Genomic DNA, 18,458 nt, shown 5'->3' with positions numbered 1-18,458 from the left:
TTAGTCCATATAGCTATTTCATTATTTGACCCACTACTCTGCTTCGCAAAAATCTCAAAGTGTCTGTGACGCTATTTGTTGAGGAGGTAAGTGGTACACTGCAGCATCTAACAGCTCTTGACACTGAGTAGCCCCTTGAGAACTTAGACAGCAAAGTCTAACTGCGGCAACCTAGCAACATTATTCAGACAACATTACGGAAATGTTTTATTTAGCTTGTAACAAATGGTGTAGTTTGGATCACGACTGGATCTCAATTTAACTGAGACACAAAGATGGTAAATACTCTGGGGTAACTGAAACACGTGTTGAAATCAGATCGGATTATTGGAAAGCTCCCACTATTGTTTTTACATTAATCTCAAGTCCAAAGTTACCAGAAGAGCGGGACTGTAGATCTAAAGGTGTCCTACCTGAACAGCAGCATCAGAGCGCCAGAGAAAGTCTTGAAGTTGTTGTGCTGCGTAATGTGAGTCTCCTCATTAAGCTTAATGTTCCCAAACACCTGATTCACACAGATATCAACAAAAACACATTTAAACTGTGTAGGGCATGACATAAGCACTTCCACTGTTAAGGATTTTATATGATCATGAAACAAATATACTTGAATTAAACTGGTAAATACAGTATACGATATGCCATCTCCAGTGAGACACAGAGATCCATCAAGCATCTTTCTAACCTGCATGCCGATGATGGCGTAGATGAAGAAGAGCATGGCGATGAGCAGGCAGACATAGGGCAAAGCTTTAAAGGACTGGACGAAGGTCCACAGAAGAATCCGGATGGTGTAACCTTGTCTGAGCAGTTTGATCAGACGAGCTGCTCGGAACAGCTTCAAGAAGCTCATGTTGAACTTATCAGACTAGAGTGAGGACACATGGGAGGGGAGGGAAAATGTTGTTTACAGTGAAGAATACAGTTCTGATGTTCACATGAAACCTTAACATTGAGGGGAACTGCAGAGAAGACAAGAAGCGGAAATGCACTCTGTTATCAGAGTAAATCTGTCGATAGTTAAAGCTGGGGTAGGAAGTTTTCTGAAAAAGGCAAAAAAAACCCAACCCTGCCGGAATTTAAAAATACACTTTTCCTGCAGCTCTCCAACCTCTGTCCGACACCCCTCCCACCAGACGAGCACAGGCATATGGACAGACTACATACACTAACATGCCATTTACCTAAATGTACATATACCTACAAAAAGTATGTGTAATTTATATGTATAATCAATGTAATCATGATCAAACAATTCACATATAACCCAAATAATTAGACAGACTGCCATTATGTGACAAATGCGCTGACGAGAGTAAAGAAGGAAGCAGTACAAAGACCAAAAGTCTGTAAAAGGAGGTAGGTTGGTGTCTAACAGTCACAGAAATTTCCCCACGACACCTGTGATTGAAATGGGAAACCAAGTGTGCTTTAATGTAAGGTACGTCATCACCACGTTTCTTTTCCTAAATCTAATCTATATAAAGTTACGTGCCCAAAGCTAACTTATGTAACTTTATGTCAAGTACATAATGTCATTTGTGGGGCGCTAATTTGTTGGGTATCATACGAACCGTTCTATGAAGATACTTTGAAACTGTACAAGTACTAGTCATTCATTTTGATCATCCTGTGATACCAAAGCTGTTACCATTTGGATTTCTTTGCAAACTTTTGGGCCTGTAAAATCCTTTCAGATGACACATTGTGAGTTCAGGCTCTAGCTAATGCTAGATACATAAACATGAATTTGAAGCTGCAGCCATGAGCTTTTGGTTCCAGTTAGCAGAAGGTTGAACTATCAGGAATATTTTCTCTCCATCACTGAAATGCTTCAGTGACAATGACATGCATTTTATTTCATTTATTATCAGACTCTCTTTTATAAGGCTTTTTCTGGGCTGCTGGCAGTTGTAACCAATGCATGAATGGTAACTTTCACCGCAGGATTTTTGGAGATTTAATCAGGATTTCACCAAAGGGCCGTTCACATGCAACTGCATATGTAGAACAGCCAATCAGAGCCCCTTCTCTACGACATGACCTGTCATTGGCCAAAGTCTCCCATCAGGGGCTAGATTTTCTAAAGCCTGAAAATCAAAGCCAAGAGGAGGCAGAGAAGTCTGTTTTTTTCAGGTTAAATACATTTCACTTAAATATCAAAATTATAAAAAGAAATGTTTACAGAAAGATTTTTTTCCAAAGACCAATCCCCACCCCACCTGCTTAACCCAGCCTGAATCATGTTTTTCTTATTACCTGCAAGTCTACGACAATTTCTGTGATGCTTCCCAAAACAGTGATGAAGTCGAAAATGTTCCATGTGTCTCGAAAGTAGTTCTGTGGAAACAGGAAAGATGCTGAGACATTTCGAAAGAAGATCATGAATTCACATTCAGGCCGTGTGTTGCTCTTTTCTCTCACCAGAAACCCGAAGGCCATGATCTTGAGGACGCATTCAACAGAGAAGAGAACAGTGAAAGCTGTGTTCAGGTGCTTCAGTACGGCCCCGTATGCCGTCGGGGCAGGATAATACTGAAAACAGAAAGGCGGCAGAAATCTGTGTTATGAAAACTGTAAAAAAGTGGAATATGCCCCAAGCAGCTCACTGCAACCTCATGATACCAGTCTGATATGAGTGTGAACTTCAGCCCCGCACCCTGCAGATCTACAGGTTGATGGAAGATTCCTCCAGACCCATAAATAGTGCCTCAGTCTCTGCACCTCTCATCTGTCGCACTATAAAAGGAGTCATTCCTCTAGGGGTGGCAGCCACAGTTAATGAGGTCATGCTAAATAGCAGCCCCTGGACATTATAGATCAATATTTAATACAGGCTGAGTCACCATGCGTCTGTCTGTCTGTCTGACTGAACAACCAGCACAGGCCAAGAAAAGACCAGAGCAGGAAATAAATAGAAGTGAGAGAGGGGCGAAAAAGAAACAAAAACACCAGCAGATCCAAATGAAAACATCACAGTGTGTTGAGATGGTGCTGTGGGGCTTAAAAAGGACACAACACTTTCTACACATCCATGTTTCCAGTAAGGAGTGACACATCTCGGCTCATTTTAAAACCAAAGTGTTAACAGTCGCAAGTCCATGACAGAATATGTTGCTGAGAAGCAACACACAGTGTGTTTTTCCTGTGATAAGCAAACAAGGAAATGTGGAAAATGGTACGTCAGTTATAGAAGTGAGAAGACAGACGTATATAACGGTAAAACCTGTCACACCAGTTGTCCTCTCATTCTGGTCCTTCTAAAATATACTGTTTAACTGCTTTTGTGATTTTTCTTTCTTCTGTATCCTCACCTTCATCATCAGCACAATGGTGTTGAGAGCGATCATGGCCAGCACAGTGTATTCAAAAGAAGGTGACACCACAAAATGCCACAGACGGTACTGGAACGTGTGCCGGTTCTGGGGCATGTAACGGGTCAGGGGCTTGGCACTGATGGCAAAGTCAATGCAGGCCCTCTGAAAAACAGAGAGAGCAAAAAAAGAAGAGTGAAACAGTAAAAACACACAGAACGCAGTCCAACTATCCACCTTGTTCATTGCTGAGTCTCAACCAAAGCACAGATACCAAAGACCTTGAGGTGGTAGTCCGACCAAACCACCAACTGAAAGCCTTGGTATTTGATGACCTGGGAAAGACACTCAAAAGTCTACTATCTTTCTTGAGAATTACACTTTGCACCTTCAACGACAGGCTTGTTTATTTTTTCTTTTTTTCTGTAAGCTATACACTGGGGCTGCAACCAACAATTATTTTCAAAAACGATTGATCAATATTTTCTCAATTAATCGTTCTGTCAATAAAATGTCAAGAAATAGTACTAAATGCCTCGAGCAATTTCCATGAGCCCAAGGGGACGTTTTTAAATATTATGTTTTATCCAACAAATGAAAGCATCAAATTCTCACATTAAAGAAGCTTGAAACCAGCAATGTATTGCATTTTGCTTAAAGAACTAAAATGAATTGATCAATTTATCCATTAATCGACTAATCCAGGGCTGGGCAGCCTGTTGCTATGGAGCCACATTCTGCTCTTTAGCCTGGCAGAAAAACACTTTTTTTTTTTTTTTTTACAATTTAAATTTTTATTTATCATTGTTGTAGGCCCTAACTCTTACATTCTCCAGTTGTAAAAATGTGGAGCATAATGACTAAATAATAAAAATGTGCTTCATATGTCTATGGCTTGGCACCTTTTAATCTTTATTTTGACAGATCTCAATAGTGTTGACTAGACTTGAGTAGGCTAGCTAAAGATTCCAAATTCACAAAAGGAAAAGTCTTGGAAGAGAATAGAGAATGTGTGGACATATTTGTTTGCTTTCACCACCAATGCTGCTAAGTTAAAGTACCAAATAAGAACAATAGCCCATCACAGAGAGTTTTTACCTTTGTGGTAGAAACATTTAGACCTGTTTCTTTCACAATACAAAAATCACATAATAAGTATGTAATAATTTAAATGATACACAGTAGCAAAATGCAATGGATGTGTTTCAGCCCTTCAGGCTTCCTTAGTCATTACACAACCCAATTCAGATTTTTTTTGTTTGTTTGTTTTGGGCCAAAACATTTATGGCTTTACAGTCAAAGTAAATTTGATCTATTTAGGCTTCAGACTGTAAATCTATACTTTGCATAAATTAAAGGCAGAGAAAAGAAGAGACAGGGAAGAAAAAGTGTAACCAGATTATGCGTGAAAAAGTAAAATGAAAAGGCTGATTAAAGAGAAAAACTAAAAGGAAACTTATGAGTCATTAACCACATAAGACAAATAGAGAAAGTGTTTGTTTTTTCACCTCATTCTTTTCCAGACTGCACTCCTCCATCATCTTATCCCCCTGTTCCTGGAAGGTGATGATGATGAGAGCTACGAAGATATTGACGAAGAAGAAAGGAAAGACGACAAAGTAGATGACATAGAAGATTGACATCTCCATCCTGTTTCCGTGGCTTGGACCTCTGTCCTCCTCTGTCACATCCACTGAGTGCTGCAGAACCCTGGAGGAGCAGAGACACAATGCTCACCAATGTTAATGCTATTAGGAGAGCTTCCACTGTTGAGCATAACAGAAACAGTACAAGAACAGCAATTATTTATCAAAAAAATCAATAACTTTAGCAATAAATCTAGACTCTTGCATAATCACTGCTACTTATTGAAGCTATTAGTTTTGAAGAAACTGTTAGAAAGTATTTGCTCAGTTGGGGTGGGGATCAAGTACCAATTTGCAGTTTGGAGGAGGATATTATTTCAATTAATTTCCACAGCGGCAGTCAATTAACGAGGGTTGGAACAGTACAAACCCACAAGCACTGTCAGTGAAATATTAGCGTAACCTTATTGTGAGATAAATGAATGGCAAAATCTTTGTTAAGTTAATCACATCTATTATATTTCCTTCGTCAAAGGTCAGATTTGACCATTACCAAAGAACAAGCCAGATGTTAAAAGGTTATAATGCTCATAAAAGCTAATGAGCCCTCTAAGAATGGAAAATAAAACGTGGGGAAAGTTACTGCTGAAGTTCCACAATCAGCATGAGAATTGGCACTCAGCCGCTGATTCCAGTCAGACACTCACTGAGGCCATCCCTCTCCAGTGGAGACGGTGAACAGAGTCAGCAGAGCCCAGATGACGTTGTCGTAGTGAAAGTCGTGTCTCTCCCACTCTCTTTTCTTCACCTCTTTCTTGTCCTTCCCATAGTCAATGTAGTAACCCCTGGAAGAGGAAGAGGAGGAGAAGACCAAAGACAACAGAAGAAGAAAGGTTGTAAAAAAAGAAACATCTCATAAGAGAAACATCAAGAAACTGTAAGGATTATGGAGAATTTGGAAGGATCTGGTAAGATAATAACCATGTTTATTGTCCTAAGAGACTAATTTAAGAGGATATGGAGCCAAAACAACAGTGCCTATAACAAATAAACCCAAAAAGGGATACGTGGAAGAAAAGGGAAAGAGAGATGAAGAGAAAATAAAACGTTTTTAAAAAATGGTTTATTTGATCATTTCAGTGTGTAATTTCCTTTTTTAAAAACTTTTTCTCATAATACTTCTTCACTTTTCATGAACAGTTCAAAAAGAATAAAAAAAAACTAAAAAATGCCCCTCCTCTAAATAAACAAATAAATAGAAAGAAAGAAAGAAAGAAAAAGAAAGAGTGAGTATTACTGGCAGTCCTTCTTTGTGTCCTTCGAGCTGTCGGTACAGTAGAAAAACTTCCCCTTGAAGAGCTGCACAGCGATGACAGCAAAGATGAACATAAAGAGCTTGTAGACGATCAGGATGTTGAAGACATTTTTCAGAGACGTCACCACACAGTCAAACACCGCCTGGAAGAAGGACATGTGGGACAGACAACATGTGGTGAGATCAGGGAATAATAAAATATTCAAAATACAGAGTACACTTAAAATGATATTTATATTTTTTTAGGTGGTTAAAATACATTTTGTTGCTGAACCTGTTCATGGCCGTGCATTGCTTAATGTCTGTATATCTACCTGCTTCTCCAAACTGGGGGCGTGCCGATCACTTTACTGTTTTTACTTGTACTGTGTGAACAAAATGCCTTACTGGAGGTCCATGTGTGCCCTTCCCTCCCTTTGGTCTCCTGCTTTGGAAGTTAACTCATTCAACCCCACTTCAAAAAATCTGAAGGTTGAAGTTTCTCACCAGCACTCACAGACAGCAAGTATGATTTTTTTTAATGGCAAGGATTGAAACCAGTATCTGCCTAGATGGTAAGAAATTAATCTAAGTACATGATGTGATGATATGTCAAACCACTAATGGCCCTTTTGGTAATGTTTATGTTCTTTACTCCCGCTCGAAGTGAATAGAATGAGATGTATCTTTCATTTATAGCTCTGTGTGCATGTGGCAATCCCAAAATGAGTACCTGTTAGTGCACTCAGACAATCCTCCAGCTGCCTCTCAGGCTGCCTGATTCCCTCCTCTCTCTTTTTGTCTGTTTTTCCTTCATTCTCTTTAGTTCTCCTGTCTGAAAATCACCACCTCAGCTTCCATTTTCTATTATTTCTTTTCCACTGAGGGGTCTGTTTGAAGACTTAAAGTTTTTCAAGAACTATCCACGTGCGTATGCAAGAGCTTTTGTGCTTTGTTTTCTCCCTGTAGACAGACAACGTGTGAGGTTTGACAACAAGTCTTCATGCCCTGATGCTCACAGTTTGTCACTTCACCGTTTATCCCCTCATCTGTCTACTTGCTATGCCGCTGCTCTCAGATCTGCAACCAAAGAATCTCTGACCTTGAGTTTTGGAAGTCTCTTGATAGTCTTCAGCGGTCTGAGGACACGAAGCACTCTCAGAGATTTGATGGTCTTAATGTCCCGTCCTTTATTATTTCTATACAGAAAGACAGACATTGTGAGCGTCACATCACTGCAGTGAAAAAAATCACATTTGTTTTTCCCATCTTATTCTACCTTTGTTACTAGGGATGTCCCGAACATGTTTTTTTTTGCCCCCGATCCTGATCCAAGACATTTATATATTGAGTATCTCCCAATACCAATTTGTGATGCAATACTTTTGTTTTCCCAGATAATACGGCTACACAGCGCACACTTTAAGAAGGCTTCTTCATTAAAACATATGTGCATCCAAGCTGTTCTTTAATGCTTTTTTAAAAAATGTATTAGCTTATTTTTATTATTTTTCAACAAAATAAAGTATAAAATGTTCAACCCTCCCTTTATACTTGTTGGCCTCCTCGCTGTCTCGAGGGAATGTCTCTGTCCCTTTCAGCTTGTGTTCCAGTATCCTAAATGTTTTGTTTTCTTTGAGTGTTTATTTTGATCGTCTCATCTGCACCTCTCTTGGGGCGTTTTACTCTTCATTAAAAAATAAGCCATGTTGGCTTTTGACCCACGGTACTTTTGTTTTACTGTGGTCAGTGTGGCTGTAGTAAGCTGTGCAGCAGTCCCCTCTGCTTTTTCTGAGCAGGGTGGAGAAACACCATGTGCAATAGCTGAAAGAAAACCATTAGACTCCCATACTGAGCAGAAATGAAACAAGTTGTCATAACTTCGCTAAATAATGTAAATAAACAGTTTCATACTTCATTTTCGTGTATGGTGTGTGGTATTTCGCGTTGGGCAGGGCTAAGCCGCTTCTCTAAAGTTCAGCAGAGAGGAGAGCCAAGGAGCATTAAAGTAATAACATTTATATGACATCTGACATAAAACAAAGGATCAGATGCTCTATAAGCTAAATATTCCTGATCCCAATCAGTCAGAAAAAGCATTGATCAGCCCCCGGTCTGATGTTTGAGATGGGATCGGGACATCCCTAATCGTTACATGATGGTTACTCTGCATTTTGCACATTTAAATATGGTATTTGTTCTGAGAAAGGAAGACTTTCTGGATTTTTACCCCAATACATTGCTGCTGGTCAATCCCACAGGTGCATCACCCACAGATGGAGAAAAACAGGAAAGAGGGACAAGTATATCAACAGTTAAAATGTTATAAACAATATGGAAAAGCTGACTGCGTGAAGTGAAACATTTACTGCAGAAAGGCTAATTTATGGCTGATTAAAAGACACCTTGACATTTAGACATGACTAGTGCATGTGATAAAATAAATCATGTGACTGACGATAGGGCGAAGGCCACCAACGCTCCCACCACGACGATGAAGTCGAGGATGTTCCACAGGTCTCTGAAGTAGGAGCCATCGTGGAGGATCAGACCCTGGTCAATCATCTAAGACAAGAGTGTAAAGAAAAAAAAATGTCCTTCTCCAGGATAGTTTGACGTCATCTATGAATTTATGTATTTTAAATGAGCACCGGGCCTGACAAAGCTGTTTGTTACATCGAGGGTAACATAAATCAGTGGCCCCCAACTTGACACAACAATTGGACTATTTCTTTCAGACATTTCTTGAATCTTTTGCCTTTTTTGGAAACAAGTACAGTACTTAAAACAAAACGGGCCGACCTCTTGGCCTCCGGTATTCATGCTTGCCACTTTCTCAAGAACTGCTTAGCCAAAGAACTTCACTCTCAACATTTTGCTTCTTCGGGTCCTGAGCAATACGCCTGCCATGACATAGTTGCAACCCCTAGCAGTACAAGAGTACTGTATATGCGTAATTTGCTAAAAGTTTGCTATTTGGACCCAGGCTATTTCTGGGAACAAAGGCGTTCATTCCAAAAGTTACATCACTGATGCATGAAATGTTTGAGTCTGCTATCATGTAAAAACTGCGGTCTCTCTTTTTGCATCTATTCTTGAATTTACTGTAGTGAGTGATAGAGTATGAGCTGTGCCCAGCATGCCATTTGATGGTGTAACAGTTAATAAGGGTCCCTTCTAAATACACCACACAGTGTGTATTTCATGCAGTAGTACGCACGATTTATAAATATGCCTCGTAGAGCTCACACTTGACACTTCACTTCCTTGGGTCCTTAGAATTACTGTCGCCAAGTGTGAAGTCCATTGGCTGAACAGTTGCAGAGTAAATCAAAGGAAAGACAGACAGACAGAGACTTGTTCCATTTTAGTTAGATTACTGGTAAATTTGATGTCTTTGGGAAATTACTTAGAAGAAAGAATGAAAAGGGAAAATGTTTTAGTTAACTGGTCACAAGTAAACACTGATTTTGTTAAACAGGGGTCATGACCTGACATAGTTGGAAACTGTGTATCAAATAACATACTTTGGTTTTAATTGGATATCAATTGTCCCATCTTCACTGTTGTTTTATATACGGTAGACAAGCAACAGGACTTTTAAGGGGACTTTTAAATATCTGTGGCTCTTTGGTCAAAAAAAGTACATTAACATGTTTCACCACCATCTTGTGGTCAATCACAACACATTTCATTATCATACCATATTTAAACTCACCTTTATAATCATTTCAAATGTGAAGACTCCGGTGAACACATAATCAAAATACCGCAGAACCTGCAATGAGTGTCAAACAGCCAAAGAGAAAGATGAGAAAATCAGATATATCTTTGATGAAACATAGATAATGTTTAGTTCTTTACAAAAAAGGTGAAATTCTCTAACTTGTTGCATTGATTTCATTAAAATTTAGGACTATTTTAGTTCACAGTATCAAATCTTGGTATAAAACAGTCCCCTTAAATGATGATTAGCGTAATGCCTCCCATAAACAGCAAGGCTCAGTGTGTCTTAGACTCTAATTTCCTCACTCATCAACAATTTAACTGCCCCCCATCGAGTCACATTAGCAGCCTTTTGCAAAACAATTTAGAGATAGTTTTTTCTCAGGGTACTTTTGCTGCTTAGTGTAGTTGAAGCTTTGAGGCCCGAGGCATAGATAAACAATGACTGAAATCGAATCTCATAGGGATCTAGGAGATGGTAGAAACAGCAAGAATATTATGGTTTCTAATGTCAAAGCTGTCAGACAGATGGTATTAACATGAATGTGAACACACAAACCTTATTCCGGTCAGAGGAGGTGGCCACAGGGTCCTCAGCAGCCAGCGCTATACTGCTGGCAGCTATGACCAGCAGGATGGACATTTCAAAGTACCTGAGGTTCACCACGTAGTGACATGCTCGACGCACCCTGAGGGAGAGCAGATGGCAGAGTGGAGATGTGATACAAATGTCAGGTTCCATATCTACTAAGAGTCAGTCTACAACGGCTTAAAGGGACAGTTCACCCCAAAATTGAAAATATACATTTTTACTCTTACCTGTGGTGGCATTTATCATTCTATATTGTTTTGATGTGAGCTGCAGTGTGTTGAAGATGTTGGCTGTGAAGACTGCTGCTTTCTCTTGAATATTATGAAACTAGATGGTATTCAGCTTGTAGTGCTCAAAGCACCAAAACAATGAATCTGAAAAACTCAATAGAAATGTCTCTCCAGAAATCATGACCTGGTTACTCAAGTTAATCAACAGACCTTATTGTGAGCAATTATACATAAACGATTTTCTAACTTAACTATGATTTCTGGAAAGAGACATTGCTGATGAGTTTTTTAAATGTTTCTGGGCAATTTGAGCACCACCAGCTGAGTGCTGTTTAATTGCATTATATTGGCAAGAAGGCAGACATCTCCACAGCCGATATATCTAACGCTCTGCAACTTACACCAAAGCAATCTAGACTGATATGAGTAAGAGGAAAAATATGTATTTTTGATCTTGGGGGAACTGTCCTTTTAAGATGGCTGAAATTTAATGATAGAAGAGTTAAACAACATCAATTTTTTTTGCAACAAATTTTAACTAAAAAACTCATGAAAATGTCCCAGTGTTGGCAATTTTTTCCAAGTACATGTGAAGTTTGGAGAATTATCACTCCTCAGTATCATAAAAGTCCATCCTGGTTATAGCAACTTACGGGTTGTCAGGTTTGAAGATGAACATGCTGACTGGAGTCACAGTGTTGACAGGCTTTGTCTCCTCTACATCCTCTTTCTCTAACTTGCAGGTTTCAGGGTCCTTACTGTTGACTGGAGGACAGGATAAGAGGACGATGAGGAGGAGAAGAAGAATGAGGAGATGGTACAGTTGATACAAATAAGGAAGGAGGCCTCACATTATAACTCACAAACTTAGTTTTCAAACCAGGATTTTAATCTGGAAAAAATCAGCTGAGAACAGACCAAGCCCAGCAGCAGCAAGTCGAATCAGTGAGCTATAGGCCTGAGTTCAGGTGATAACATGACTCACCGCTTCTAAAAATGCCTCAGCTGTGGAGGCAACAACTTAGCTTAGGTGTAAAAGATATAGAATGAAGCATGACTCTGCATGGCCTATTTCTCGTCTCAAATACCTGTGATTGTAGAGAGCTCCAGAGATGACTGAACATTAGGAACCTCGATGATCACACTGGAGCTGAGCTGAGATTTGTTCTGGTCTTGCTCTGTGTCCTTCTCTTCGTTGTTACTCTCTGGGATGATGGGAGGAGACGGCTCTGATTGCTGAGGTGGCTCTTCCTGCCTCTGAGGACACTGGTCACCAGTGTGACTCTGGTTGTCTTGTGGGTCATTTTCTCCTCCTTCAATGCCGTCACCCTGTCTGAATATACAGAGACAAAAAATTTACTGGGCAGACAGGAGGAAAGTGACACACTTACAATAGGGTCAGTGCTGTCAGATGGTGAATCTATTGCTGACCATAAACCACAGCGTCCCTTTGTTCATCTGTGCTCAGCTGCATATCGTTTCCCATTTCTCTTTCCTCATTTCTGTAATTTCTCTACGTTGACTATTAGTCCAGGTAAAGCAAAATCAGTGATTACTTTCTAAACACATTAGAAATATTAGACAATACTTGTTGAAATGTGAAAAGACTGGAAACTGTGTAGTACTGCATTGTGGAGTTAGCAGATTTATTATTATATATTATATTATTTCATGTTTATTTTAAGTGACATAGCATGAACATCTGTATAAAATACATAAAATACAAATGTAAATATGCCAGAGTTAGCAGGACTGCTAATTTACATCTATAGTCCCTTGGCAGGTAACAGACAATAAATATATGAAAGACTGAAAATAAGAAAGAGTGAAAAAACAAAAAAACAAAACAATACAACAATTCATATGCAGAAGAGTGCATTAACAGTAGCAATGTATACTGTATGGCATAAAATGCATGGTATTAAGTGCAAGGTGCAAGGTACCTTGTCTATGTGTCTACAATTTTGAAAGTTAATTTTATATACTTGGCTTTTTTTTTTTTATAATTTCAATTTGGCTGGGTGGTTAATGACACGTTTAATGACAGTCAAACTCAGGACACATATTTATAAATTTATCTGCTTTACCTGGACTTTAAGGCATAGATTAATGCCTTAAAGGTAAAAAACAAGAAAACAAAAAAGCCAACAAGCAACCAAAATTCAATAGATGTTGGTAATTTGAGTGTAAAATAACGAGCACTGACATGTCTTGCATCTAAAAACATTCTTGCTCTGTTACGTCCAATGACATTTCTCTGGCCTCTTCATGGAAGACAGCTGCCTCTCTAACTGTGTTTCAGCTCTGCCACGCCCCTCTTTGAGTGCCTGGATCCCCCACACCTGAAATTCATTGATTATCAGCGGCCACTGAGCTGTTTATTGGCCTGACTTGTCTGCTGCTGAGTTTTGAAACTGTACTTTTTGATAGTAGCTTGATACAACTCTGTTAATCCATCCTTTGTCTCTGCTGACTAGTTAGTAGGAGTGCCTTGTTCCTTGTAAGGGTTCATTTATCGTCCCTCAAGGTGTGAAAAGAGATGTGTCCTTTTCAAATGTTGTCAACATCATTGTCCTCATTCTTTCATGTGTACTTTATAATAGCCTAGATAGAACCAAGAAAGCAGTGTCAAAAGTTTTGGACAACGAGGCGACGGTAGAGGATGTCGAAATAATGTAGCTTTCAATGCAGACAGCATGTAGGCGGCAGTGGTCTATGAGGCCATTAAATACATCCGACATGTGAACGGAAAATTCCTCAGCTATTATTTAAATTTCTTCGTTGTCTCCAACTGTCGTATCTCGCTCTTGTTTTGTTTTTATCCAAAACAAAAAACAAGCTCAAATACAGATGAAATGAATGCAGAGTACAGACAAAAGGCTCCATCTGTCTCCCCATCTAATGATGAGCATAAATGAGCCCTTAGTCTCGCTAACTTTAAGAAAGCCTTTTAGGAGTTCTCTGCCTTTATTTTACTTCTCCTTTTTATTCATTTTTTTCTGGTCAGTTAGGGAGTTATTATGGTCTTTTTGTTTGATTCTACAGACCAACTGAGTTTTGATTTCATAGTTGTTGTGGACTTTTTGTTCATTATTTTGACCTTGGAGACCCTGGTGCTTTATTTGCTTCAATTTCTGCATTTCTGTTAGCTGGTTTATCTCTGCTTATCAATTTTCTCTTAATAATTGTCAACCATTTTTTGTTACAATTAAAAGTGTTTCAGCAGCCTCTTGTCTGTGTGGTCCCATTTTTTCAACAGTTTTGGCTCAAATTATATTACTCCCTGTGGTCATTCAGACATTAAGCAAAGGTTGTAATATGTATTCACGAATCTAGTTTGTGCAGGGTGCTGAAACATAGTCAACATATAAATGTGAGATTAATCTTCGTTGCATTTTATTTTCCTCTCCTCTTCAAATTAGAGCTGCTTTTCCTTACTTTGACTTCATCTGTTTCCAAAATCTGAAACATAATGCCAAACAAATGGAAATGAACATGTTGGTTGAGCAGGTGTTTGTGTGTCTCACCTGCTCTCATCAGGTTTGGACACCTCTTCCTCCTTATGTGTCTCTGCCTCCTTCTCCTCCACTTTCTCTGGAGTTCTTCTCCTCTCTCTGCTGACCGAGCGACTTTCCAAGTGGTTTCCATTCCCAGGCGATGACCCCTGACTTCTCGCCCTGCTCTGATGGTCGCAGTGATGCAGCGCCCTCCTGCCCCTGATCCCACCATGGCCTCCCATCTCAGGAGTCAAAGAGTCAAGATTATCTGGTGGTCTGAACTTCTTTACTGCTCTGTGTTGACGCTCAGCATTCAGGCGGGGGCTCCGGCGCTCACTAATGGTGTTGTGACTCTTATTAGCAAGTTTTCGGCTCTCAGTGATGTGGTCTGATTCAGGAGGCTCTGGCATGGCTACAGACACAGATGCATCAGGAAGGGGCTCGTTTGTAGGATCCAATGACTCTGGCGCTAGTACTGATGGTGGTTCAGGTATGTCACCACAGAGGGCAGCGTCCAGAGGCATATCCAAAGACATGGAGGAGCCTGAGGCCTTGACTGGAGAAGTTAAGGGGTCCATCGGGTGCTTCAAACTCCCAGACTGTGTGTGCTCCATGACCTTGCGGTGCAGTGACACGGGACGTCCATGGTGGGCCTGCGCTGAACCAGGGGGCCCTTCCTTCTCCTCGCTGGGGCCGCTGAACAGGATCTCTCGGCTGGACATCTGGTGGTGTCTCCGCAGCTGGCTGGTCCTCTGCTCCCAAACCGACATGGTCATCCTTTTTCTTCTCTCTCTCCTGGACATGAAAGAGTTAGAGGGGTTGAGAGGTGGGGGTGGGCGGCCCTCCCTGATGCTGCCCTGGGCCTCCTCCAGGGAGCAGGAGTAGGTCGGTCGACTGCGGTGGATGGCTCTTTTTCTGTACAGGTAGGGCCGCCTCCTCCGGCTTCCCCTGAGAAGAGAAAGAAATGACATAATGTCAGTATATAGAAGCAATTTATTATACGCAGCCCCACAGTTAAAGCTGGAGTAGGCAGTTTAATTTTGGTGTCAAAAATCCCATAATTAACTTTGAGTATATTGTCAGTACAACTGACTGAGAGAAAATGAGTCTTTTGCACCTCCTCATGACTCTGTGTTCAGGCTTGAAAATTTCTAATCAGTGATGGAAAATTTCAGCCAGTCAGAGGTCATTTGAAATAGAGCGCGTTCCTATTGGCTGTTCTACAAATACAGATGGGAATGCACATTTCTTCGGTGAAATCTTGATTGAATGGCAGACAACCCTGAAGAGAGAGTTTCTATTTTAGCACTGGCAACGACTGCTTAAACAGGAAAGCAATCCAAGAAAGGAAGATTGACTTATCAAAATGATTACAAAACGAGTTTAAAAAATGAGTCTGACAATAAATAAAATAAAACATATCAGCAAAGCTTTGCAACGAAGGACAGAAAATGTTGCTAATAGTTTAGACTGCTGCTAACCCAGATCTAAAGGCTTACATTTACAGCATCAAATTCATGTTTATGTTGCTGACATTAACAAAAGCCTCGAATCACAGTGTGTCCTTCACCTCATTCCCCACCACTACAGACCATCTTCCCAGGAAGACAAGGGCAGCAGCTCTGTAGACTGACCCGCAGTCATCAGCTGCAACAACCCTGAATCCAGCCAGTGCAAACTCCAGCTGCGGGGGGACCGGACAGCTTCAACTCCCCCCCAGATCAGCTATCATGTTAGGTCCAGCGCTGCAGCTGGCCACCAGTCAGTGCTGGTGAGAAGGTTGCCGGCTGAATTTGAGCCTGGGCTGAGAGCTGGCCCCTTTCCTGAGCTGCAGCCTTCTCCCAGGGAAGCAGTCCACAGCTGTGGGGAACAAGGTGAAGGGACGGTGGGGTGGCTAACGTTAACTCCTTCCTACATACATACTAAGTTTAGGGCCTAGTGTGTATGTAGCAAGTGTGTGGCCGAAAGAGAGAGTGAGAGAGAGTGAGAGAAACAGTATATATGTAATATGTGTCTAAAATATATTTCTGTAAATGTATGTAATAATTTAATAATCTGTTATTTTGGTTTGGCAACAATGTGACAAACATTCATGCCAATGAAGCTGATTTGAATTTGAATTTAAGAGAGAGGCAAGGTGGGGCTGAGTGAGTGAACGTGCTGTGTGCAATTTTACATTGGAATAAGATTAAATTAATCAATACATCGGAAACACTGGGTGAGTGTAAGAAGCATGTGTATATGCCAGTGGTTTCTGGTGGGACAGAGAGAGGGAGCTACTGGAGGAGGGTGAATTTTTAAACTCTATGTTTGTTTTTTGTTTTTTTTTTTTAAACTTTTACAGATTTCTGCTTACCCCAGCTTTAACACACATAAGGTTTAAATTAAGGTTTATTTTTCAGTGTTAGATCTCCATATGAAACATTTTATTTTAGCTTGTGTTGTTTACAGATTTAAGTCTCTGACCATTTTTGTTTGCATGCTGTGTATTCACCTAAAAGTCTAATTTGTCTAATTTGAGTCAAGTTGAATGAATTTGCTTTGTTGGACTTGAAATTCTCCTTGGTTCCCTTTTTGTTTAATGAAATGTAAATTAGTGATTGAGACATTTGAACCAAAAAAAGATGAATATCACAGTACATGTACTCAGAAGTGCTTTGACCTGATATTTGAGTGGTTTACCAACAACAAAGCCCTATTTAATGTCAACATGAAGCATTTTACTGGATCAATGAAGATGTTAGGTGGTAAATTAACCAAGCCAGGAACTGTTGTGTGATTGTATTAACAAAAAAAAATGCAGAATGAAACCAGTGAAAAAGATAAAAAAAAGTGGAACAAAATAAGGCTGGAGAGTTTGGAGGTACAGGACAGAGCATGAACACAGGGTGAATCTGGGACATTTAACCATTTAAGAGAAATCAGACAGGCATTAGTGAGAGATTCAGAGAGCTGAACAGACAGTGTTACTTACTGGAACGTGGACTCTTGTGTGGTCCGTGTTATCAATGAGCGATTGGTTGAAAACAAGACATTAGTGCTTTTGTGGGCAGAGACAAAACAGACTGGGAGACACACAGCAAATGATCCTCAAAGATAAAGACCAAAGTCATCAAAACAACTGTATGAAGACTGTTAATGCCATTTACCAGCTGTTTGGAATTTGTTATTCATTGAATGTGCGTAAAACTGCTCTTTTATGAAGGACTACATGCTCATTATTAATCATTTATTCAACATTTAGTTGCTACATCGTGTATTCTGTTTGCTGCAGAATATTTCCACCACACACATCCCTTCTTTAAGTGTTTGCAATGATTAAAGATATATTTGAAGGTCAAAAACTGATACTTCGCTGTGTGTCTCCACCGGAGCCAAGCGGCACATTGACAAACAAGATGGTAGCAGTATTAGAAACAATTAAACAACATTCATAAACATCAGCAGTAAGCGCAACATTGATAAGAAGACATATTAAGTAAGACTGAGATGTTAGACAGTCTGAGCTACAGTATGGGTACAGGTAGAAAACATAGAGATGGACTCCATCAGCAAACACAGGAAAGAGTGCATATTTAGAAACCCTTTGGACAAAAACCACCACACTAGGATGCAGCTCTGAACACCACCCTCACCTCAGAGCACTCACACGTTTGCATTCTTTTCAGACATGCTAGTAGAGCTGAATGAGGAAATTTATGCACAGAGCTTCAAAATATTACTTAAAAAATATTCAGAAGAGCATTTGGGAGAGGGTTTAAAGACTCCACAGCGGAAGAAAAACTGTACACACACTGGAAAAAACTATCCAAATATTCCACAATATTAATATCACTTGTTAAACTGTATGTGAATAACAGCATGTGTAATTTTGTTTTTCTTCCTTTAATCATGCCAGCCAGATGCATGCGTTCCCAAAGTGAAATCATCATCAGCCTCCTACATGCTGCATCTCTTTTTTTAGAGAGCAAATGCTGTCATGCAAGTTTCTTCAAGGTCAGCGGGGGCAGGTACCGTCGGGGTTTCATAGCTGACATCGGAGATGAGACCAGAGCCCCCAAAAGTTCAGAGTGTCCTCCCTGAATGCAGATGGCGGCCCAGACGACCCCGTGGTATTCCTGTCTTCTCTATGGGCTCTGACAGGAGCCTGACCCTCAGCTGGCTAAACTGAAACTGATGCACATCTCTAGTTTTCTTTCTACTCTGTTCTAATTTCATT

At 40.2% G+C, this 18,458-nt stretch overlaps 1 protein-coding gene across 1 annotated transcript in view; it reads right to left on the bottom strand.

Annotated features, from left to right (window-relative positions):
• LOC121963620 (voltage-dependent R-type calcium channel subunit alpha-1E) overlaps nucleotides 1–18,458 on the bottom strand; it is an 84,776-nt gene that overhangs the window by 14,871 nt on the left and 51,447 nt on the right. Inside the window, exons 19-34 of the mRNA XM_042513900.1 lie at nucleotides 14,270–15,187; nucleotides 11,831–12,075; nucleotides 11,396–11,507; nucleotides 10,480–10,609; nucleotides 9,913–9,972; nucleotides 8,653–8,759; nucleotides 8,425–8,436; nucleotides 7,297–7,393; nucleotides 6,198–6,358; nucleotides 5,608–5,745; nucleotides 4,823–5,024; nucleotides 3,315–3,479; nucleotides 2,425–2,535; nucleotides 2,260–2,340; nucleotides 686–868; nucleotides 414–505 (exon numbers count right to left, since the gene is read on the bottom strand). Coding sequence (XP_042369834.1) covers nucleotides 414–505; nucleotides 686–868; nucleotides 2,260–2,340; nucleotides 2,425–2,535; nucleotides 3,315–3,479; nucleotides 4,823–5,024; nucleotides 5,608–5,745; nucleotides 6,198–6,358; nucleotides 7,297–7,393; nucleotides 8,425–8,436; nucleotides 8,653–8,759; nucleotides 9,913–9,972; nucleotides 10,480–10,609; nucleotides 11,396–11,507; nucleotides 11,831–12,075; nucleotides 14,270–15,187 — 2,814 coding nt within the window. The remainder of the gene's footprint in view (nucleotides 1–413; nucleotides 506–685; nucleotides 869–2,259; nucleotides 2,341–2,424; nucleotides 2,536–3,314; nucleotides 3,480–4,822; nucleotides 5,025–5,607; nucleotides 5,746–6,197; nucleotides 6,359–7,296; nucleotides 7,394–8,424; nucleotides 8,437–8,652; nucleotides 8,760–9,912; nucleotides 9,973–10,479; nucleotides 10,610–11,395; nucleotides 11,508–11,830; nucleotides 12,076–14,269; nucleotides 15,188–18,458) is intronic.

This window comes from Plectropomus leopardus, chromosome 3 (assembly GCF_008729295.1).
Source record: "Plectropomus leopardus isolate mb chromosome 3, YSFRI_Pleo_2.0, whole genome shotgun sequence".
Classification (NCBI taxonomy): domain Eukaryota; kingdom Metazoa; phylum Chordata; class Actinopteri; order Perciformes; family Serranidae; genus Plectropomus; species Plectropomus leopardus.
This window is presented reverse-complemented; position numbering and strand designations above follow the sequence as displayed.